The sequence below is a fragment of the Ovis aries genome, chromosome 8 (assembly GCF_016772045.2).
Source record: "Ovis aries strain OAR_USU_Benz2616 breed Rambouillet chromosome 8, ARS-UI_Ramb_v3.0, whole genome shotgun sequence".
NCBI classification, from domain to species: Eukaryota; Metazoa; Chordata; class Mammalia; order Artiodactyla; family Bovidae; genus Ovis; species Ovis aries.
Window position 1 is genome coordinate 27098756 of NC_056061.1, and position 24761 is coordinate 27123516.

At 43.7% G+C, this 24761-nt stretch overlaps 1 protein-coding gene across 8 annotated transcripts; it reads left to right on the forward strand.

Moving 5' to 3' along the window:
- Positions 1 to 307: 307 nt before the first annotated feature.
- On the forward strand, positions 308 to 18298 carry DDO (D-aspartate oxidase). Of its 8 annotated transcripts, XM_027972372.3 has the most exons (7): positions 308 to 415; positions 816 to 1016; positions 1217 to 1340; positions 2397 to 2572; positions 7188 to 7296; positions 9086 to 9262; positions 16871 to 18298. In XM_027972372.3, exons 4-7 carry the CDS (start codon positions 2401 to 2403, stop codon positions 17436 to 17438), a joined length of 1026 nt encoding a protein of 341 aa, XP_027828173.2. In that variant the 5' UTR covers positions 308 to 415; positions 816 to 1016; positions 1217 to 1340; positions 2397 to 2400; the 3' UTR covers positions 17439 to 18298. The 8 variants fall into 8 exon arrangements, with proteins under 8 accessions (XP_027828173.2, XP_042109251.1, XP_027828175.2 ...); XM_042253317.2 differs by lacking the exon at positions 2397 to 2572; XM_027972374.3 differs by lacking the exon at positions 1217 to 1340.
- The last annotated feature ends 6463 nt before the right edge of the window (positions 18299 to 24761 follow it).

The window sequence follows — 24761 nt, forward strand, 5'->3', positions numbered from 1 at the left end:
CGGGGAAAACAGTGTCTGCTTCTAGTCAGGACTTGCTGGAATTTGAACAGGTTCACCCCTTATTTGCCATGCTTACAAATCAGCTGGAGGAATACCAGACATGTGGCAAGGCAGAGGGTTTGTAAACTAGAAAGAGAAGGGCTGCCAAGCGTGGGCCAGCCAGGGGACCGGCAGAGCTGCCGTTCCACGGGCGAGAGGAGGTCAGCTGCTCATTTCTCTGGAGAATAAATGACAGAGACACAGGCGAATGGGCCAATGGAGGTTAAGCGCAGAGGGAATGTCCTTAATAAACTCCCCAATGGGAAGCAGTTTTGCTTTTCCTGGCCCTCAGGGCGCTAGACCAGCCACTAGCTGGGAAAACAAGTGCTGGTGCCAGAGCCTTCTGTGGGTTCCAAGGCTGCTTTTTCAGAGACAGGTACTTGACTCCTCCCTGCTTTCGGCTCAGGGGTGGTTCTGGACCTACTCCATGAGTTTGGGGTATGTCTCCGTGGGGTCAGGTGACAGTGATTCACAGGTCACTGAGCCAGAAAGTACCAACCTTGCTGGGTCATTTTTTCTTTCCTGGTAGCTGGATATTCTCAGCCACGGGTTACTTCCCCTCTCAATTTATTTGAGCTATTTTAAGAAAGTTAAGTTTCTGGGAAGGGGAGGCCATTGTGAAATAAGAAAGCTGGTAAGGGGACAGGTGTCTGCTTTCTGCCTCTGGGGGACATGCACGGGGCTACACTCCAAAAGCTTGCCCCTCACAAGCCTGCTGCTTCCCCGGGACCCTTCCTGTCTCTTCTCTCTGCCCTGGCAATCCTGTTCTTTCTCAGCTAACCAGCCCACTGGGGAGCAATCAGATAAACGTATGGCTGATGAAACCGCATAGTGCCTGAGAAACCGAAATAACTTGCAACCATATTGGAAGACTCTGAAATATCTCAGTGTCAGAGACCTTCAGAGAGAGAAGCGAGCACTGACTGCCTTTGCCCTGCTCACAGTGAAGGAGCCACCCTGCCCCCTCCTGAGAAAAGGTGAATTTTATGCGCAGGTGGCCATGATTTGTACCACGTGACCTGATGCCCTGGCTATTGCTGATTGGATAAGGACGGGCAATTATGCCAAGGAAGATTTAGAGGCTCTCTCAGCCCGATAAACTGGGCTTGGGCTAGAGCTTTGTTTAATAGGGGTGATGACGACCAACTGGACTAACTGCATTTTTTTCTCTCTGGAGGTTCCACTTGAGACCTATTTAGGGGAAGTTAGCAAGAACCAGAAGTGGAAAGATACGCAGGGAAGCATTGGGGGACTCAGGAGCTGACAGTGGACAGGGCTCAGTGGACTCCTGCTGCTCACAGGTGAGGGGATGGGAGGGCTTTGAGCCCTCATCTAATCCTCTGGTTTCTACCCTGGGAAGACAGTATCAGGATGCCCAGCCCAGGCCCTGGACGTCTGTCTCCTGCATTTCCATATGGACTCTCAGAAGAAGTCTCCTTTATGAGACCACCTCAGTGCATCCCTTATGTACCACCTGCAAGAGCTAATAAAAAACTCACGTGGCCTGGCTTAGACATGAGGAGTTGAGGCGAGGAGCCCATGGTCGTGCCCCAGGTTATAGAATCAGAACTCAACTCTGTGAAGGAATCCAGGCTCCTTACCTGGAAAGCCTGCTCTTAGAGGTTTGAGGACTGGAATGCTGGGGAGAGTGGAGTGTTGGGGTGTGGGTGACGGGGGTTGGTCTCCCGTTAAGAGTGAAGAGCAGGAGAGGAGATGCTAGGTTCGGTGGTTCAGACCTTGTGTCACATCGTTACAGTTAGAAAGCGGTTTGTAAACAGTTTCTAAATTGCCTGTGAGCCATGCCCTCTCAGTGGCTGCTCCTCAGGAGGTCTCTGGGAGCAGTGTAGCCTTCCTGCTGCTCTTGTCCACCTCGCTGACTTCACCAACCTTCCCTTGGCTGTGCCCATAGGGAAGGTGCTGTAGGAATCAGCAGAAATCTTCTCCCAGATGCAGACCAACTTGCCTGTCCTGTGTTCTCAAGACAGTTCCAGGCCGGTTTGGGACTAATGTCTAAACTCCATGGAGACCTGCTTGCCCTCACTTATAATGGGAAGAGAGCTCATAGGAGCTTTCTTTATCTGATGAGAAACGCTGGCAGGAAAGTCAGATTTGAAGAGGCTGTGGACCTAGGGAAAGAACTCTCAGGGCCAAACTTTGTTCTGGATAGAGTAATTTTTTTTTTTTCTTTTTTGGCCATGCTGCATGGCTTGCAGCATCTTAGCTCCACAACTATGAATTGAACCTACATTCTCAGCAAGGGAAATATGGAGTCCTAACCACTGGACAATCAGGGAATTCCCAAGGATGGACTAATTCTCAAAACAAGGTTTTGCAGCTCATACTTTGCCTCCTCACAGGCCCATGGATACAGTACGGATTGCAGTGGTGGGGGCTGGCGTGATGGGGCTTTCTACTGCTGTGTGCATTTCCAAAATGGTCCCAGGATGCTCCATTACAGTCATTTCAGACAAATTCACTCCTGAGACCACGAGTGATGTGGCAGCTGGAATGCTTATTCCTCCTACTTATCCAGGTGAGAGAGGGATTTTTGCTCCTCTGTCAGATATGATAGATGTGAGATAGAATGGTGTTGATGTTGGTGGACTGCCGTTGACAAAGACAGCTGGACGTCTGTGTAAGTGTAACGTGTGCCTTTGGCATCTTGTTGGTTCATCTGTTAGGAAAGATTCAGTTATGTTGCAGGACAGAAAGAACCTCCAAATCTTAGCAGCTTAAAAAGCAAAGGTTTATTTTTCGCTCATACTATATGTGGGTTAAATATCAGCAAGGGTTCTGTTCAGCACCCAGGGGCCTAAAGCTGATGAAGCAGCCACAGCCTTGAAGGTGATCAATGCCTGTAGCTGGGTGGGTGAGAGCTCTGGGGCTCCTGCCTTAGCAATTAAAGGCTCTGACCAGGAAGCAACATTCATCACTTATGATGACAGCTCATTGGCCAATGCTAGTCACATGCTCCCACTCTTCAGGAGGAAGCCAGGAAGTACCATTCTATAAGGCTCCTAGAAGGCAGACAGACAGAAGCATTTGGTGAATGGCACTAATGGCTACCACAGCTGGTAACTCTAAATTTTTCCACTGGTAACAGTAATGACCATCAAGTCAGAAAATACTTGTAATGGGACTAACATTATCCTCACTTCTAAGGCAGTATAAAAAAAATTGGTCAATATGTATTCAGGACTAAAAATGCATTGATTTTTAAAAACATGTCCATGCATCTTTTCCATTTTGTATTCTTCAAAAGAAATGGGGGGAGGAGGAGGAAACAGAATTTAATAGGAAACAAAATCACTTTGCAACTAATGAAGTTTATACCCACTGTCTCCATTTCCTCATTTCCATTCTCTTTTCTCCCCTTTAATTTTTGTTTCTGTTTTTGCAATAAGGTTATACAAGCACATAGTCTAAGTAGTCAAATGGTTATAAGTTATTACGACCACCACCCCCCAACTGCCCCAGCAATCTGGACTATGATTGCTGTGTCCATTTAATCCAGAAACTTGTGTCTCCAGTTCAAGGTACAGTCTCTGAGTTACCCAACTGCTGACTCCTCCCTCCTGCTGTCTCTGCCTCTCTTTCTGGAATTGCTGTTATGCTGGGCCTCCTGGTCGGATGCTTCCATACTCTTAGCTTTTTTCTCTTCCTATTTCTCTTCCTCTTTTTATTTACTTTCTGAGAGGTTTTTCTCAGTTTTTTCTTTTCCCTTGCTGTTGGATTTATTATTTCTCCCATAGCATTTTAATATTCCAAAGCTCTTTTTTAGTCTCTAAATTTCCCTGTGTTCTAACATACTATTTATGTTGTGTGGTTGCCATCTTATCTTTCTGAAGACACTAGTCATGGTCTTAAGAAAGTTTCTTCTCCCTGCACAGTTTCTGTTGTCTCCAAGTTGTGTTTTTTATTTGACGCGCTCATTTTTCATGTTACAGGTTTTCCTTGGCTTTGTGGTCATCTTTACCTGTCTGTTGACATTTAGGAGCAGGGTCCGGACAGGAGTTTCTAAGCCTTGTGTAGTACTTGTTATCTTGAGGCTCATTGCACTGGGATAGGGGGCCTGTTTGGTTGGGGAACCTCTGATGTCATGGTATTTAGTCTTTCTTCTTGTGTAGGTCACGTTCTCCAGAGAAGAGGCTTTCTGTCCCCTGGCTGGGGTGGGTGAAGGCCTGGCTGGCAGCATTCTAGAAGGAGGAGGAGAAGCGGTCTGGGGTCTTAGCATCCAGTTTGCATGTGTTCCCTTAACACTCTTGTTTTTACTATGGTATCCTGACCTTTGACTGTGCTTAGGGTTTCCTACCCATAAGACCCCCCTGTTTCACCTAACAGAGAATAAACCCACCTTCTGCCAGCGTAGGAAGGGCTGTGGCCCCAGCACTGTCATCCAGGAACTTGGCTTTGTCAGCAGCAGGTGCTGGTGTACCTCCTAGGAGCTGCCTTTCAGGAAACAAGCACAGGAGCCTGGTTTGTGTACAGAATGCTAGTTTACTCTGGACACCTTTCTTGTGACCAGAGTCCTGGTGTCCATTTTCCAGGCATTTCCTGGCTGCGTCAGGCCCAGGTGAGTGATGTGAAGGCTGCCCAATAATTATGGAATCATTTTCAAAGAAGGAGGCTCACCTGGGAGTTCATCCAGTCCATGGAGGCCCAGCTTACCCTTTGACTGGGTGGTCAGGGCCCCTGGATCAGGGTCTTTTTCTCTAGTGCTGCTGATAGACTTAGGTTTTCTCCCTGAGCTTCTTTTGGATCAGCCCCAGTGATGTCAATACCGTATGGGGACCATCCTGTTCCATAGGGTTTTTATAGAGATTAAATGGGTTAATACTTGTAAAGCATTTAGAACAGTGCTGGGACATAGTAAGTGTTATGTTGACATTTTCTTTTTTTAAATTAATTTATTTTAATTGGAGGCTAGCTACTTTACAATATTGTGGTGGTTTTTGCTATACATCAACATGAATCAGTCATGGGGGCACATGCGTCCCCCCATCCTGAACCCATCTTCCTCTTCCATCCACCCTCCTCCCTCCCCTCTCCCCACCCCATCCCTCTGGATTGTCCCAGAGCACTGGCTTTGAGTGCTCTGCTTCAGGCATCGAGCTTGCACTGGTCATCTATTTTACATATGGTGATACAGGTTTCAATGCTGTTCTCTCAAATCATCCCACCGTCGCCTTCTCCCACAGAGTCCAAAAGTCTGTTCTTTACATCTGTGTCTCTTTTGCTGTCTTGCATATAGGGTCATCATTACCATCTTTCTAAATTCCATACATACGCGTTAATATACTGTATTGGTGATTTTCTTTCTGACTTACTTCACTCTGTATAATAGGCTCCAATTTCATTCACCTCATTAGAACTGACTCAAATGCATTCTTTTTAATAGATGAGTAATATTCCGTTGTGAATATGTACCACAACTTTCTTATCCATTCATACGTCGATGGACGTTTAGGTTGCTTCCATGACCTGGCTATTGTAAACAGTGCTGCAATGAACATTGGGGCACATGTGTCTCTTTCTATTCTGGTTTCCTCGGTGTGTATGCCCAGCAGTGGGATTCCTGGGTCATATGGCAGTTCTATTTCCAGTGACATTTTCTACTGTTACTACTGATAGTCTGGCTATAGTTTTCTTTTACCAGCACTTGAACATGAATTAGGTCACCAGATTTGCTTTACTCACGGTTGAACTGGGATTGTCTGTTCTTTTGAGATGACTTTCGCAGTGTGTGAGCAGCAGTCACTATTTTGTGTCTTCAAGTTTGGAGTGGGAAAGGAGGGTACATTTCAACATATCCTCAGGCACTGGCTTAGATTGTTGGGGTGTAATCCATATGAGGTCTAATTCAGTCCTTTGTGGTTTATTTTTTTATTTCCTCCTTATTTCTGAACCAGTTGATCCAGTCTGCAGTTTTGAGAATGCATTCACATGGGCACTTGTTTAAAGACAATAGCAGAGATCCACTAGTAAAGAAACATTTCCTGGCTCCTGAACAAGTGAATTGCTTTAAAGCCTACTCAGGAAATGCCCCCATTCACTTGGAAGCAGGATGCCTCCAAGGGCTTTTCAGCTCTACTTTCAGTGAGCTCTAGGGACTTCGCTCCAAGCAAAGCTGACCCAGGATCCTCTGCTCTGCTGCCCCTGTCTGCTCTGTGGCTCCCCCACATTTTAGTCCCTCAGGATTACTGTTCCTCAGTCCCTGTCCTGCCCCTGGACTCTCTTTCGTGACCCTCCCTCAGGGGTCAGATGGCCAAATACTCCATCCATAGATTTGTCTACGCTTCTGGGTCAGGCTTGCTCTCTGTGCCTACACTGGGCACTATTATTTTGAGGCTTGAACCCTGATCCTGATTTCCTCCCTGGCAGGCCTGGAATCCTTCTGGAAGCTGTGTCCAGGTCCAATCCCTTGTGCAGTGGCAAGGATGTCTGGGGGGTAGGGGACACTGGTCCGCAGGACTCTGACAGAGAGGAGCTTCCTGGTGTGGTCCCTGCACACCCCTGGTGACCCCAGGAATGCTGCTCCAAGCTGGTCTGTGATTCCATGGAGGGAGATGGAGGTAATGGCAGCCTTGGATGGGGCTTCAGGGAGCTCAGTTTCACAATGCAGGCCTCCTTTCCTTGTATCAGGAGGGTGAGCAACCTGAGTTTCCCACTCATATGCCTTCTGTTCTTCGACCTGGTTGACCTGGGCTCCAAAGATCTCCCCTTGTCTCCTGCTGTGTTTTCAGCTTCCAGGAAAGAGGCCCTAGGTTATTTCTCTCATCATCTCAACTGTGTAGCCAGCTGCTTGCCTCAGCCAGATCAGCTAACATGGCTCAGGTTGGTTATGGACATTTCTAGGGCCTCTGGAATACGCTGAGTGCCAAAGACCGCTTTGCAGGTGGCCTGTGTATTAGACTTTTCCCTCATTGGTTGATTTCCCCTCTGTTGATTAGTCATTATATGAACTGACTCTGGTAGAGCACATCAGCATTCAAAACTTCGGTCATCGTTCACCAAGATGTGGTACTTTATCTAAATCTTTCTCCCTGCCTTTTTAGTTTTTGCCAGTTTGTAGGAAGAAGCTTCTCTGAAGCACAGTCATTGTCATAATTTCCCTTTTTGTTCTGCTTTGCTTTTCTCCACCATCACAGACACACCTATTCAGAAGCAGAAGCAGTGGTTCAAAGAGACATTTGATCACCTGTTTGCAATAGTCAATTCTGCAGAAGCTGAAGATGCTGGTGTTATTCTGGTGTCTGGGTAAGAGAGGAAATCGGAAATTACTTTGGAATTTAGAATGATCTTAACATACTTTAGAGTTTAACAGAAAATATTACTGAGTACCTGCTGTGAGCATGGGGTAAATGTCCGAGACACAGAAGTAGACTTATCCGATAGGGAGTAGGCAACGTGGGTCTGGATCTGGTTTTGGAGTTTAGGAGAGAGAAGAGGGCTGGAGATGTAGCCTTCTGAATGTTTGGCCTGTAGATGAAAAGAGGGAAGTGGGTGATCTAGTACAGGAGAGTGTGCAGAATGAGACAGAAAGAAAGCCTGGTATTGAGGCCAGCAGCAAACAATCTTTACATCTTCCATGGGACCTGTGTTGAATGAATCACTTAGAGATATAAATTCAAGTACCTTAGTGGCCGCACCATTAGCAACCATGTATAGCACTCAAATGATTTTCCTTGCTATTTTAGAGCAGCCATGCTTCACAACGTTTATTCCTATTGATGTAAAGAACCCAATACTTATAAATCCAAAGATATGCCTAGCAGCTATTGGTAGTAGTATAGGCTTCTTATTAACAGCTGATGCCATTCCAGCCTCATCAGCTCCAAGCATGACTTAACGATACAGGGTATGACCCAGCAATCCCACTGCTGGACATTCACACAGAGGAAACCAGAACTGAAAGAGACACGTGTACCCCAATGTTCATGGCAGCACCGTTGACAATAGCCAGGACATGGAAGCAACCTAGATGTCCATCAGCAGATGAATGGATAAGAAAGTTGTGGTACATATACACAATGGAATATTACTCAGCTATTAAAAAGAATGCATTTGAATCAGTTCTAATGAGGTGGATAAAACTGGAGTCTATTATACAGAGTGAAGTAAGTCAGAAAGAAAAACACCGATACAGTATATTAATGCATGTATATGGAATTTAGAAAGATGGTAAGGATGACCCTACACATGAGACAATAAAAGAAATACATATATAAAGAACAGACTTTTGGACTCTGTGGGAGAAAGCAAGGGTGGGATGATTTGAGAGAATAGCATTGAAACATGTATATTATCATATGTGAAATAGATGACCAGTCCAAGTTCAATGCATGAAACAGGGCACTCAAAGCCAATGCACTGGGACAACCCAGAGGGATGGGGTGGGGGGGGGAAGTGGGAGGAGGCTCGGGATGGGGGACGCATGTACACCTGTGGATGATTCACGTCAGTGAATGGCAAAAACCACCACAATACTGTAAAGTAATTAGCCTCCAATTAAAAAAAAAAGGATACAGGGCTTCACCTGACAAATCCTGGCCTTTCTTATCAAGGACTCAATGTGACCATCTACAGTTTCACTCCTAATTCACACCCCTGTCTCCTGCACTCCCCTCATTGCTTATTCTAACTTATATATTTTGTTTGAAATTGAGGCCAACATTTAAACTTTTGATGATTTGTTTATAGTTTATGTAAAGCGTTATGCAAAACAGAAAAATCTTTCCCCCCAGGTGCATCATCATAAATAAAGAAAAGCTGGGCAAGAGCTTTGTAGAAAAAGAGAGTTAAATTCAATATTTAAAAGACACACAGCTTTTTAAATGTCTTATTCCAATGCCTGCCCTCCCCCTACCCCGAACATTTTAAATTTAGCTACTGAATTATATGAAGCTAAGTGAACAGAAAAATAGATTTTTTTTTTCTCTGTACAGGCATAAGAAGTGTGTTTGTAAAATGCTTTAGAGAATGTTACATGGGTTTTGCTAGAAATCTCATAAAACTTCAGGAAATTTTTCCACTTAATGTGTTTGAGTTGGCAGATATTTCGGAGTATTCCTACTGAAGAAGTGCCATACTGGGCTGATGTGGTGCTAGGATTTCGAAAGATGACCAAGGATGAGCTGAAGAAATTCCCCCAACATGTGTTTGGTCATGCTTTTACGACACTCAAATGTGAAGGCCCTACCTACCTCCCGTGGTTGCAGAAAAGGTTGGTTGAAGTGCACTTTGCTGCTTCCTTTGTCTGTCCTACCCACAAATACCTTCATACCTTCTCATAACATAGAGACTGAAAATTCTCTGTTGTGCCTCAGAGCTTCTGTGCACTGTGCCTTGGTGTGCATTAACAGCTGCTGCTGCTGCTAAGTCACTTCAGTTGTGTCCGACTCTGTGCGACCCCATAGACAGCAGCCCATCAGGCTCCCCCGTCCCTGGGATTCTCCAGGCAAGAACACTGGAGTGGGTTGCCATTTCCTTCTCCAATGCATGAAAGTGAAAAGTGAAAGTGAAGTCGCTCAGTCATGTCCAACTCTTAGCAACCCCATGGACTGCAGCCTACCAGGCTCCTCTGTCCATAAGATTTTCCAGGCAAGAGTAGGGCTTAGTAAATAGTCTGTGAGACCCTGTGTCACAAGGAGTGAGACACGCCCAAGTTAGTAACACGTCCATTTCCTGCTTCCCTGTGCACCCTGATGCAGAGGTTGGTCCCTGTCTCCCCACCACTGAGACCCCCTTGCTGAAACAGAACCTTAGTTTCCTCATCTATAAAGTGAGATATTTGGAGAATAGGCTTCCAGCTATAAAATGATAGGATTTCCTCTAGTTCTTTAGAGAATCTTAGGTTTATTATACAGTATTTTAGAATTTTTTTCTCATTAATTAAAAAGAAAATAACTCCATTATTTTATTTTGTTATTAACAAGGACCTTAAAACTGAGGGCTTATCTAAATTAGGTAATGTCTTCCTTACCAAGTTCAGCCCAAATTCCAAGAACTTGTATTTTGGCTTGGTTTTCAGGACTTCCTGTTCCAGTTGGTTAGGAAACACAACAAGGGTATCATTATTTAAGACACATTAATAAATCTCTCTTGTTTCATCAGAAATTGCAAGCATGTTGAGGGTTGTGAAACTTTGGCCCTTTCAGTGCCTGAATCTGTATAGGAATAAAGCAAATTATTATATAAAAGTTGGAAAAGTGACTTGAGGTAAGCAGTGGCAACAATGACTTAGTTCCAGATGTAGGATATAGGATAATTAAATGGAATAATTAATTCCACAATTCTTTGTTGAGCTTCTGTGTATACCTAGCACTGTACTAGAAGCTAGTCAATTCTACTGAGGGTGATGGCGTATGTGTGTGTATGTGTATCGATATACATGTTAATTAACAATTACAGTTACATGTATGCTGAGTGTTAAATACAAATTTATGAGGGTGGATTGGGAGCGCAGAGGAGGGAACCTAAGTCTGTTAGGCACGTGTTGGGAACATCATGATATGTTTTTGTAGCTTTGTAAGTGCTCGTCTCACTTTTACCTCTTAGCAATTTATATGGGACTTTCTTTTTTTTTTTTTTTAAGTTCCAGTTTTATAAAGCCTACACTTTTGTGCCTTGTTTGCTGGCCCATAAACCCCTGTTTAAATGTGAAATTTAAACCACTGTATATCAGGTGATAAATGAATATTTGAGCCCTCATGTGATGGAGTTACTCATCAGCCAACATTCCAGTTTTCAGGGCATCACCATCTTTTCTGAGTGGCAAGGTTATATGGTGTTGCACTTTTGTCTTTATAAGAATGCCTAGAAAAAGAACTTTGGAAGTACCAATGCTATTGATACCTAGTTAAGGTATTATTTATCTTACCTTAATAAAATTAAGGGGAAATTATTAGGCAAGCCAGAAGTTACAGAGCTTTACTGTCAATATATGCATATTTATTTTGCGCCACCCTCAACTAGTTTCACATGAGAACGTATATTACCCGAACAATTTGTTCTGCCTGCTTCTAAAGTATCACCTCCTAGAAAACTGACCCCTTATTTTCAGTACTAACTGTGGGATCTGAAGGCCTGGGGAAAATCCTGATATCCTCTCATTAGTTGGAAGCCTGCTGTCAGCATTTTGCTTTACTTAAAATAAAAGTGGTACTTTGTGCCAGTGGGAGCCACCTCCTGACTGCAACACCATCGGGCCTGGTGACCAGCCAGCTGAGGTTCGTGCCTTGGAGCACGCTTCTTCCTGTCTGGCTTTAGGTGACAGAGTCAAGGAGAAGAGGGCCAAGGGGCTGCTCTTGCCCCCGAGAGTCCTGGGGAGGCCTTTTAAGGTCTATTTGTTTGATGCACACCTCAACCATGACAGTGGGTGGGAACATGAGTGCCTCGGGCAGACAGTGCACACTGTCTGCTGCAGGGAAGCCATGAGGAGACCCTTGTCCTAGCTGTCCACCCCCCCACCACTTTGACCCCTCTAGGCCTGTAATACCTCAGGCTTCCATATACCCCCCCACCGCAGTGAGGGGGCATGTAGGGGCCTCCTCTCTGTAAGATTAGCTGTCCCCGCTTCCCTCAGGCCCTGGCATCTGACCAGAAGGCCAGTGTAGAGGAGGAGGAGGAGTGTCATACCCGAGGCAGACTTTGTAGGGCTGGGACTCCTCTAAGCCCAAGGCAAGCCTCTCAGATCAAGGACCTCAGGCCAAGAGGGAGCCTGGCCGTGTTGTGGTAAGGGCGTGGGATCCTGGGGCTCACTCTGTAGGCTGCCACCCACTCTCCACCATGGGGATGACCCAACTGGGGAGCCACACAATCCCTGCTTGTTCCTCACGCCCAGGGTCTGTTCTATTGCCTCCTACACCCCTGCCACATAATGCAAGTGTTCAGCCTAAAGCATTCTGACTCAAAAATGGGCATTTCACTCAGCAAGCCACACAACAATGCCTTCAATCTAAGCTCTATCCTTCTGAAACAATATTAATTTCTAGGAAAGAAAAAAATTGTTCTTAACAACAAATTAAATCTGTAGTGTTTTTCAAAGAACAGAAGAAATCCTCTCCTCAAAAAAAAAAAAAAAAAGTATGCCCAGTAATACCCAGAACAAACAAATGAACAAAACCCCCTGAAGGTTAGTCAGCCATGCAGATCATGTTTTATATCGTTGGCCAGTGGAGTCATATTCTGCTGCTTTGTACTTGCCCTTCCAGGAAATGAATCATAGGGGCAGTATGTCAACTAAACCTGTCTCTTCTCCAGGCATCCTACCTGAATAAATCATCCCAGCTGGAGCAGGATGGTCCTGTCTTGGGCGGCATTCAGAAAGTGGGTGCCCCATTTCAGTGCTGGGTGCCCTGTGATTCTGGTGCATTGCCTCCTTTCCAGGGGGCCCAGCACTGAGCACAGCACTGACTACACTGAGCTGCTTCCTTCTCTCTCCTCTATGGAGTTTTCTCTGTTACTTTTCAGTCTCACGTCGCCTACAGCTTCTGTTCTCTTGCTTGGCCTGACTGACAGCAGAGCCTACAGCACTCCCTCGGCAGATGGACAGAAATATGGATTGTACATCAGGCGGGAGACAGGTCGTCTCTGCCTTACAAATGTCCACCTTGCAAAGGTCCCTTCCTGTGCACAGTGGACTCCTATTTCCCCACATCCAACATACCCTGTGCCGGCTACAGCACAGTCTTCCTTTTCCAGGGCCCTAGAGAATTCCTCCTTCACCCAGCATTGGCTGCTGGCCCCTAACCAGACAAGCCACGGGCAAAAATTGGCCTCAGATACAGGTCTAATGTGAGCACGTTTCACCCTGCCCCCTGCCCGCCCCGCAGGCTTTCTGCCTGGTTATGCAAAGATGAGGTGGAAGGGCACTGGCCAGGAAAGTGGAAAATGATGTTTATTTTTTCTGACGATGGCAACAAGGTTATTAGGGAAGAGATGTGGGGCAATGGCCTTGGGGGCTTCCACTGGGCCTCCAGTCGCTGCCCTAAGACAGTTACAGGAGGAAAACCCCGCCTGCTGGACTGACAAAGGGTGCCCAGCTGCTCCCTCTGGACCACTCTGCCCACAGAAACAGGTCTCCTCTATAAAGGGACCAGAAGCTGCTCTGTGCCTGAACAGCGCTTAGCTCAATTAAAACAGACAAGTTCATGGCATGGCCAAGGCAGAGATGGATCTTCTGAGAAGTGGGAGATAGAATTTATTTCCCACTTATCACAGTTTATTTTATTAGAATATGTATTGTAACAGAATGAGTGAGCAGTAGGGATGGTCATTGGATGAGGTTAAAACTTTCAGGTTAAAATTAGAGTATATAAATAGAGTTATATGCTATATATTTAATTGCTTTGTAAACCTAAAATGCATTTAAAAAATTCTAACTGTGATAAGTTATTTTAAATATATTTATAATATATTAAATATATTTATAAATAATATATTTATATTACTGACACCAGAATATATTTATATTATATATCATATCATATATATAATGTATAATTTATATAATATAATGTATATTATATATATTATAAACATAATATATAATGTATATGATATATTATAATATATAATATATGATATATTATAAATATATAATATATATGATATATCATAGACATAATATATGATGTATATGATATAGACATAATATATAACATATATGATATATTATAGATATAATATATAACATATATGATATATTATAGATATAATATATAATGTATATTATAAATATATTAATAGCTACATTGCATTTCTAAGAATAAACAGTGGATTTTCCCCATGAATCTATATGCATAGCATTATTTGTCAACTGAGATTTTCCATTAGTTTTTTCTCCTCATCTTCATACAAATGGACTGAAAATAGTTAATTTTCTGATTGCTGTTAATAAAACATCCTGTTTCAGGCTTGAAGCAAGGATGCCAGTGTGGTACCATTCTCAATCTGTTAAGATTCTTCAAAGAAGCAGAACCAATAGACAATATATATATATATAAATATATATATAAAGAGATTTATCATAAGGAATTGGTTCACACAGTTATGGAGGCTGAAAGTCCTGAGATCTACAGGGTGAGTTGGCAAGCTGGGGGCCTAGGAGAGCCAACACTGTATGGTTCCAGTCTGAAGGCTGGCAAACACTGGACCCAGGAAAAGCCAGTGTTTTAGCCTGAGTCTGAAGACAGGAAAAAGCTGATATCCCAGTCTGAACGCAGTCCAGCAGAAGGAAGGTCAGCCTTTTTGTTCTGTTTAAGCCTTCAACTGGTGGGTTGAAACCCACGTGAAGGAGGGCAATCTACTCTATTCAGTCTAACATGTAAATGTTAATTTTATCCAAAATATAGTCATAGAAACACCCAAAAGAATGTTTGGGTAAGTATCTGGATACCTCCATGATGCAGGCAAGCCAAAAAATAGAATTAGTCATCATATACCCCAACTAGGATTTGGGTACTGTCTTCAGTATTACCCAACATTCATGTCAAGTTCACTAGGTATTGGGTGCTGAGCTGGGTCATAGGTGTAGTGAGAAGCGTGACATTGTCTCTCCTCTTGAGAAATTTTTAGTCTATTGGTATGGGTCTCCTATATCTTGTGAAGCATGTACATGCTCAGTCGCTCAGTCGTGTCTGACTCTTTGTGGCCCCATGCACCGTAGCCCACCTGGCTCTTCTGTCCATGGGATTCTCCAGGCAAGAATACCAGTGCTGGTTGCCTTTTCCTTCTCTAGGGGATCTTCCCAACCCAGGGGTTGAACCTGAGTCTCTGTGTTTCCTGCATCGGCAGGCAAAGCTGATTCTTTACCAGCTGAGCCACCAGGGAAAGCCCCTGTGAAGCACTGTCATGCCCATTATTTCATCTGAACTTCACAACCATCTCTGAAGCAGGCAAGGGAGGTGTCACCCCTATAACCCAGATAAGGAAACTGAGGGTCAGAGAAGTGAGATGAGTTGGCCAAGACCTCAAAGCTAAGCTAATGTGAGGCAACTGGGACCTAAATCCCCTTGTTTCTGATTCTACATCACCTCTCATATGGAACTTCCTTCATTCCGCCAAGCACTTACACTTCTGTCTCCCACCTCCTTTGTCACTCTTGAGGAAGGGCGTTTTGCCTCTAAGCAGTACCTTGCACACAGGCATTCAGCCTGCACCTGTTGTACAGAGCTGCTGACAGTCTTCCTCTCATATTAAGTGGGTCCACTGGAGAAGGGAATGGCAAGCCACTTCAGTATTCTTGCCTTGAGGACCCCATGAACAGTATGAAAAGGCAAAATGATAGGATACCAAAGAGGAACTCCCCAGGTCATTAGGTGCCCAATATGCTACTGGAGACCAGTGGAGAAATAACTCCAGAAAGAATGAAGGGATGGAGCCAAAGCAAAAACAATACCCAGTTGTGGATGTGACTGGTGATAGAAGCAAGGTCTGATGCTGTAAAGAGCAATATTGCATAGGAACCTGGAATGTCAGGTCCATGAATCAAGGCAAATTGGAAGTGGTTAAACAAGAGATGGCAAGGGTGAACGTCGACATTCTAGGAATCAGAGAACTAAAATGGACTGGAATGGGTGAATTTAACTCAGATGCTGGGAGGGATTGGGGGCAGGAGGAAAAGGGGACGACCGAGGATGAGATAGCTGGATGGCATCACGGACTCGATGGACGTGAGTCTGAGTGAACTCCAGGAGATGGTGATGGACAGGGAGGCCTGGCGTGCTGCGTTTCATGGGGTCGCAAAGAGTCGGACACGACTGAGCGACTGCACTGCACTGAACTGATGCTCTACAAGTGGCCTATGAGTAAGGTTGTTATTGTTTCATAGGTGCGTAGTTTCAGTTTTGCAAGATGAAGAAAGTTCTGGAGTTGGATGATGGTGGTGGTTGCACACCAATGTGAATGTATTAAACTTAACACCATTGAATTGTACACTTCGAAATGGTTAAAATGTGAATTTTGTGTTATGTGTATTTTACCACTGTTGAAAAAGATCACAGAACCTAGATAAACTATTTTCATTATTGACGACCTGGTCTGAAAAGTCATTACCACGCACAGCTGTTACTTAGTCCATCAGCTGCAAATATTTTGTGTTCCTCTCATGTTGGCATCCCTGCAGGAGATGTAAGTGGGGGACGGTTCACGTGAGCCTAACCATCTTGTTAGGGAGATAAGGGTATCACAAAGGAACATGCAAGAGTTAACAATATGAGACAAAAATGTTGGAGGCAGTAAATCTAAGAGCTAAATAAGTGGCATAAACCAAAAGTGCTTGGGTTTTTTAAAAAAATACATCAGGTTAGCCTGATATTTATTTAGCATCTAGAATAATATAGGGCTTCCCAGGTAGTGCAGTGGTAAGAACCTGCCTGCCAATGCAAGAAACACAAGTTGGATCCCTGGGTCAGGAAGATCCCCTAGAGTAGGAAACGGCAACCCACTCCTGTATTCCTGCCTGGAAAATTCCTTGGACTGAGGAGCCTGGCGGGCTACAGTCCATGGGGTCTCAGAGTAGAACATGGCTGAGCACACACGAGCATGAGAATGATATAGGAACTCCATTGAACGTAAAAAGAATGAATAATCTATTTGCTTTGAGTTTCTGAAATAGGTTTTTATTTAGGTTCAGCTTTAGGAATCTCTGGTTTGCAAGGATGTGAGACACTCAGATAGAATGTCACCTGCTCGGGCCCTGGAAGCGCTGGAGGTATTTGCTCCTTGGACGGTCACCTCAGTTTTGTTTCTGAATTCCTGTCTGTCACTTCTGTAAGGGGTTGAGCAGGACACTGGTAAGGCTCGCCTCATGGCCTCTTATTCTCCTTAGGCTGAAAGGAAGCGGGGGCCTGATACTCACCCGACGAATAGAAGACCTATGGGAGCTTCACCCGTCCTTCGACATCGTGGTCAACTGTTCAGGTCTTGGAAGCAGGCAGCTCGCAGGAGACTCACAGATTTTCCCAGTGAGGGGCCAAGTACTCAAAGTGCAGGCTCCCTGGGTGAAGCACTTCATCCGAGATAGCAGTGGGCTGACATATATTTACCCTGGTGTATCCAATGTAACCCTGGGTGGCACTAGGCAAAAAGGAGACTGGAATTTGTCCCCAGATGCAGAAATTAGCAAAGAGATTCTTTCCCGATGCTGTGCCCTAGAGCCCTCTCTCCATGGAGCCTATGACCTAAGAGAGAAAGTGGGTTTGAGGCCCTCTAGGCCAGGCGTACGCCTGGAGAAAGAGCTATTAGCTCAGGGCAGCCGGAGGCTGCCTGTGGTCCATCACTACGGTCATGGCAGTGGGGGCATTGCCATGCACTGGGGCACTGCTCTGGAGGCCACCAGGCTGGTGAACGAGTGTGTCCAAGTCCTTAGGACTCCTGCTCCCAAATCAAAGCTGTAGGTGACCCGAATGACCCCAGAATTTATTAATCAAAGTGTAACTTAAGTACCAGAAGAGATTCAAGTAACTTTTCTGTTGAATGAAAGTTTAATTGGACATGATTTTGTTTTCAAAATTAGAATTGATGCAGTAGGTATCAGTAGACTTAAACCTACTACTGATCTAACTTAGTACTACTTAGTACTAGCTATGACATAGGGCATTAAGCTCTATTTTTGTTTAAAAAAAAATACTTGCTATAAAGATTTCTTTTAAATCTCAGGTCCAAGGATCTAAGCTAATTCAGATGGATGCAAGAATTTTGACATATTTTTTGGCTTATAAATCCACAGGAGGAGATAATGTATGGAAAACACTTAACTCACTGTCAGTGGCAGAGTTGCTGTGATGCTCATAGGTTGTAGTCAGTGAACACTATAATCCTTTAAAATTACACGGCGATATACAATTCAGGCTCATTCCATTTAGTGGAAGACAAAGGATGATTTCTGCTAGTATTAATGGCAACCTCTACTTCCCTTCAGCTGGCAGATGGTAGAAGCTAGTGATGACGTGTTGCTTACAGGTGTGGCATCAACTCAATTGCTGTCTGGGGTCAGCCACCTAAGGGGTGTACTTTCCATTACCACAAATAATTGAGAGGTGGCTCACTGGGTGGTTGACTTTGCCTAAGCATTTTTGAAGATTGAATTTCATGTGCAGCCAAAGAGCTAATTTGCTAATTAAGATGGAACAATCACTCTGAATGAAATATAACCAAAGAGTTTTCTGCAAGTTGTTAAAAAGTACTGGGAAGGAGTGGGAGTATGTCTCATGACACAGTGATTTTGGAATTACTGAATTAATAAATCTAATCTGAATTCTTGGCTTGGTCTTTAATCCGTTCATATGTGTTGTGAATACTCATGAGGGTTTTTGCCTGAGTGAATGGTAAAGGAGATGCTATTCATTAAGGTAAGGAAGCTTAGAAGAAATAGATGAAATTTTTTTTTTTAAGTGAGAATAGTCTGTTTTATTTATTTTTTAACATCAGAGAATCTCAAAGTTTGACTATATCTAATTTAAATATAGGGCCTAAATAGTTGTAATAAGATGTAATGTGTATGGTGTTTATGCTATAGTTATTGTTGAAAAGGTGTATGAAAAATGTATACATGAGGATCAAAAAATATATGTAATTCTATTTTTAATTTTGGGGGTATATTTCTCATGTTTAGTAATAATAAGTTCTATTTTAGACATCTTGGGGGGAGTGTGGGGTTGGCAAACAGAATGGGAAAGAGCCCCCAGCACAGCTCCTTTCTTGTTGTTTTGTTCATTGAACTTTTGTATGTAATTTTGTGTGGGGAAAACAAAGCAAAACAAAGCCTGTGCTGGAAGAGACAAAGATGGGGACAGAGAGCATGCCGCCATGCTCTTGATCACCCTTGCAGTAATGAAATTCCCAAGTTAAATCAAGGGTGGATTCTTTTCTATGTATTTCCATCAGGGGGCGGTGTTGTATCAAGTTCAGATATACTGGTACATTTGAAAATTTAGAAATGGTTAGAAATAAAAATTGGATATGGAGGTGTGGGGAGTATGTGGATGATTCTTCTGAGGTTTTACAGTTTATACGCTCAAACTTCAATTTTTTAAAAATTTTGTTTAGAGTATTTGAGAAATGTACGAGCTCAGATAGACTGAAAATAGACACATACACACACACCCATCCATACACACACGCACTCACTACACATGATCTGTGAGAAATAATATGTTATGATAAAGCGGCATTTTGAAGAGGGCATGTAACAACTTTTTAGTGGTTAAAAATGAAAATGATGGGACCTCCCTGGTGGTGCAGTGACTAAGACTCCGTGCTCCCAATGCAGGGGGCTCAGGTTCGATCCCTGGTCAGGGAACTAGATCCTACATGCTGCAACTAGGAGTTCCCAAGCCACAGCCAAGACCCAATGCAGCCAAATAAATAAATAAATAGAAATATTTTTTAAAAATGAAAATGCTTGGAGCAGGTGGATTTTGGTCATTTTTACAGCAGTCTTAAGTGTACTCAGCTGTTCCTTATGCCCACCGTTTAGATCCTGCAGCATTTTCATTTCCTGTAGGTAGGTTCATATGCTATGGCTATTGCCTATTTGCAACAGTCGAAGCAATTACTCTAATTTAACTCTTCATTTTATATTTCTAAAGCCTAACATTACAAGACTGAAAAATTAGAGGCTTCTGGAGAAAGTGATCATGGCTACATGCCCTGATATCATTTTTACTAACTGTTAAATATGCGATTCTTCTCTTAAGTGTTTGTTTATTTTGATCAGTTGCTGGGTTGCGTGTTATAGTCATCTGAGAAATTTTGAAAAACTAATGATTCAAGCCCTTTTCTAATAAATTAGCATCGCTGGGGTTGGGTGGAGCCCTGGCATCAGCATTTATTCGTAACCCACAGAGTTCTGTCCAACAGCTGGGACAGAAGGTTATGAACACTGCTTCATTCCCCTCCTCACTGCGCTCTGTCGCTCCTGTAACCACTCTTCTCTCCTTTCTTCCTCTGCACCTTGGGGCACTGAGCTAAGAGTGATGTGCTCACATAAGCAGGTATGTCCTTAGACACTCCTGGGCAAGGTAGCAGGAATTATCTGTTTCTCAAAGTGGCTCTCTAGAAATTCTGGGAACCATCTTGTTTGCTGTAGCTCAGCTGCTCAGAGACAGCCACCTCTCTTAATGAGAGACTAAGTATACAGATGAACAATGGCCAGACTATATACAAAGGAACTCTGATCCATGGCCTGCAGCAGCTGGCCCGGGAAGCCACCCCCTTCTTTATAATCACCAGCGAGGGAGCCAGTCTGCTACAGGTCAGATTTGTAAGATGCTAAATTGCTGTCTCTAGTAATGATCCAGAAAGCTTAACAATCATTTCTGGAACAATTGGCCCCAAATGGTCAGTACTTGGTTAATAACTGACAGTTTCCCTAAAATTTGTCCTGTTTCCAACTTAGGACCAACCAGAGAAAGCTGAATACACCCCTATCCGATCACGCAGGATGCCCCACTTTTTTGGAGAAAGGCATATGTTTAAAACCTTTTTATTATGTATCGGAGAATAGCCAATTAACAATGCTGTGATAGTTCAGATGAACAGGGAAGGGATTCAGCCATACATATACATATATCCATTCTCTCTCAAACTCCCCTCCCATCCAGGCTGCCACTTAATATTGAGCAGCATTCCATGTCCTGTACGGTAGGTCCTTGTTGGTTATCCATTTAAAATGTGGCAGTGTGTACGTGTCTATTCCAAACTCCCTAACTATCCCTCCCCTGCATTCTTTCCCCCAGCAATCATAAGTTCTTCTCTAAGCTTGTGAGTCTCTTTCTGTTTTGTGAGTAAGTTCCTTTGTATCATTTCTTTTTAGATCCTACAGGTAAGGGATGTCATATGATATTTCTCCTCTGACTTACTTCACTCAGTATGACAATCTCTGGATTCATCTATGTTGCTATAAATGGCATTATTTCATTCTTTCTAATGCTTTTTTTTTTTTTCATTGCTGCGCAGGCTTTTCTCTAGCTGCAGTGAGCAGGAGCACCATAACTCTGTACTTATGGGGCACACGCTTCTCCCTGTGGTGACTTCTCTTGTGTAGTATGGGCTCTAGGGCAGCTGTTGCAATGCCTGGGCTCAGTAGTTGCGGTTCCAGGGCTCTAGAGCACAGGCTCAGTAGTTGTGCCTGGGGTTATTTGCCCTGTAGAATGTCAGATCTTCCTTGATTAGAGATCAGATCCATTTCTCCTGCATTGGCAGGCAGATTCTTTACCACTGAGTCACCAGGCAGGACCTGAGGATGCCCCACTTCTTAATAGCCTGCCAACAGCTTCCCCATGCCTCCATTCAGGGGATACCTGAAGTCTTCTTTTTAGTGACAAGCCTTTTGTCACTAAAAGGCTTTCCCACGCTTCTGCCTTCCTTGGAGAGACGGTGACTGACTCCCTTGCTATAGCAAGCTCTGAATAAATAGTCATTGTTTTTCTCTTTTGGTTGGCCTTTTTAACTGTTTGTTTCCACAAAGATTTCCTGTTTTGTAAGCTGAAGTCTTAGATCACTATGCTAAGGCCAAGAATGGGCCCCCATTCTCTATTACAGTCCATTTAAAACTTTTTCTGAACATAGAGAACAACAGATTTCCCTCTCAAAACTCATTCTTCAAGTGTCTGACATTTGTGGCTGAGCCAGGACCTGCTTTGCCTGTGACCCTGAGGGATACAGCAGCTTTGAGGGTACTAGCATGCACGTATGATACGTCTTCAGCAGACAGAGGTTATGTACAGACTTTGAGGATTTTATTTGCTTTGGAAGAAAAGAAGTTAAACAGAAAGACCATAGTCCAATAGGACATGGTTATATAGAAGAAAGGCTATTTTAAAAAATGATATAGATTGTTCCTTTTATTGAATGTTTAAGTGTTAGTCAGTCATGTTCGGCTCTTGGGGACTGCAGGGACTGGGGCCCACCAGGCTCTTCTGTCCTTGGAATTCTCCAGGCAAGAATACTGGAATGGGTTGCCATTTTCTCCTCCAGGGGCTCTTCCTGACCCAGGGATTCAACTCACATTTCCTGCATTGCAGGTAGATTGTTTACCATCTGAGCCACCAGGGAAAGTGAAAGTGAAGTCGCTCAGTTGTGTCCAGCTCTTTGAGACCCCATGGACTGTAGCCTACCAGGCTCCTCCATCCATGGGATTTTCCAGACAAGAGTGCTCCAGTACTCTTGCCATTTCCTTCTTGAGCCACCAGGGAAGCCACAGATAAACTCACCCTCTTGGCCTGGAGATGCTGGGGATTGAAGCTGGGGCCTCATGCACTCTACCACTGAGCTACATCCCTGTTTATGCATTCAAACCAACTGATAGTCGAACCATCTTTTTTCTCAATCCATTAAGAGCTTTTAGCCAAAAGGAAGAAAATGATGGTGGGACCTGTGTCCTCTGGGAGTTGTAGTTCTGGGAAACCTGTTTCAGGACTCTGAAACAGATAGTTGAAATGAATGTAGCAACACTTAGACTAGTTTTCTTGATTCCTCTCATCTTTCTTCTTGAGGATGTAAATGATGGAGGCACATTTGAAACCTATTTCCTCTGGGTATCATTCACTTATGAAAAGCCAGTGGAGATGTTTAAGTGGTCTCTTTCTTCCTGAAAAATCTCTGTGGTTTGCCACCAGGCCTGGGGGCTTTATTATCCTGAGCAACTTTGCCATCTATAACTCACTGCCCTAAGTAGCTAAAGGGAATAAGTTAGACAGAGCTCTGAAAAAATGTAACCAGTGTTTCTTCAATATTAGCAGAACAATTGACTTCTGCCTGGGCAGGCCACCTGCAGACCTGGCTTGCAGTCATGTTACCCACAACTCCACCACTCAGAGCCTAAATTTCCCTTGAATTACAGTTTTTACTCTGATGGTGTCACAACACAGACACCAGTCTGATACCTGATTCTAAGGTATCAGTCTACCCTAAAACTTCTCATGCATCCTAGTATTTCTCTCCCATATAAAGCCAAGTGGTCTGACAATGGAACTAAGCTAATGGAATATTGTGATGAATATTCTAAATGGTTTGCTTGCTCTAGCCAGGTCCCCTTTTCTGGGAAATCTACTCAAACCTGAGAGTTCACTGTCTGGGCAGAATCCCTGTTACCGTCTCTCTGGTTATAGTTAATGGATCAGAGGAAACTTTTGATTATGTTTAGGTTCAGTTGCAAGTAACAGAAACTCCCCCAAAGCGAAAGCGAAAGTGAAGTCGCTCAGTCGTGTCTGACTCTTTGCTACCCTGTGGACTGTAGCCCACCAGGCTCCTCAATCCATGGAATTTTCCAGGCAAGAATATTGGAGTGGGTTGCCATTTCCTTCTCCAACCAAGTAGTTGCTTAAATAAGATGGGCATGCATTTCTCTGTCACTTGGTAGAAACCTGGATTTAGATAGTCCTGGGCTGCTGTGGGAACTTTATCAGTGATCCAGGCTCTTCCTGCTCACATTCTGCTGTTTCAAGGGTGTGGCTCCAAGATGTCAGTTGGAGCTCCAGTTCTCCCATCATCACATCCACCCCCAAACTTTCCAGAAGACTCACAATAGTTTTGCTGTATCTCATTGCATAACCCTACACTAGATTCAAGTGAATCTGGGGGTGTAGTCTTTTGATTTGGTGAGCAATGTAAAAGTCAAGTTTTCAGCAGGCTCTGTGAAAAGTATCAAACTATAAATTGGATTAAGCTAGTCAGATTCTTAAGAATTGTACCAAGGGATTCTAAATCCTGATAACGGCAGGCTCTGGAGACTCATAGACTTGGACCAACAGTGCAGATTATTCAGGTTTATGTAGAGGAAGCCAGGCAAGAGAGAGGAGGCAGATACAAGCAGAAAAGGTGAGAAGGAAGCCCAAGAGGACATGTGCTTCTAGGGAAGCATCAGGAATGACCCAGGTCCTGACCTAGTTCCATTTCTCATGAAGTCTGACTGGACAGTCAGTTCTGTACTCCTCAGAAACCTCACGTTTTTAAAAACTGATTTTCAAACATTATTGTATTGAAAAGAGAAAGTGGGGACTTCCCTGGAAGTCCGGGGGTTAAGACTCTATGTTTCCATTGCAGGGGGCACTGGATTGATTGCTGCTTGGGGAATTAAGATCCCACGTGCCCTGCAGCAAAGCCAAAAAGAAAAAAAGATGAGAAAAGGGATGGAGGCTGGAGGGTTTCAGATTCCTCCCAGAAGAAGTTATTTTTCCTGGAGCAATTAAGGATACATTTTATAGCTATAACAGTAAGATCTGAATATAATGAAGCAAATCCAACATTTGCTGAATTCTATCTCTTACTTAAAATTTTTGTCTTCTTTTCCCAAACAGGGACATTTTACATATCCTTATATCCTTACCTCCTTTACAGTTGTCGTCACCCATTGTTAGGATAGACAAAGTCGAAACTACTCAAACAAAGCTCTTGTTTTCTTACATTGGTGCTCTCTTACCTCCTGAATATATTATCAATCCCCGGTCAAGATCATATTGTAACCAATGGTGTTCTTGTTGTACTGTGCTTAGTTGCTCAGCCATGCCCAACTCTTTGTGACCCCATAGACTATAGGCTACCAGGCTCCTCTGTCCATGGGGATTCTCCAGGCAAGAATACTGGAGTTCTTAGTGATGTTTATTTTTTCCTTTAGTTAATATAATTGAATTAAGGCCAATTTGTATGACTGTAGGAGTAATACCTGTATTCCATTTCCTGTCCATGGATTCTGTGGGGAAATAGTTTACCATAATCTG

Excerpts from the sequence above, each read along its gene's own strand:
- DDO (XM_027972372.3), top strand. The coding sequence starts at position 2,401 with ATGGATACAGTACGGATTGCAGTGGTGGGGGCTGGCGTGATGGGGCTT. Across the intron at positions 2,573-7,187 it reads TATTCCTCCTACTTATCCAG|ACACACCTATTCAGAAGCAG; the intron begins GTGAGAGAGGGA and ends CCACCATCACAG. Across the intron at positions 7,297-9,085 it reads GGTGTTATTCTGGTGTCTGG|TTGGCAGATATTTCGGAGTA; the intron begins GTAAGAGAGGAA and ends AATGTGTTTGAG.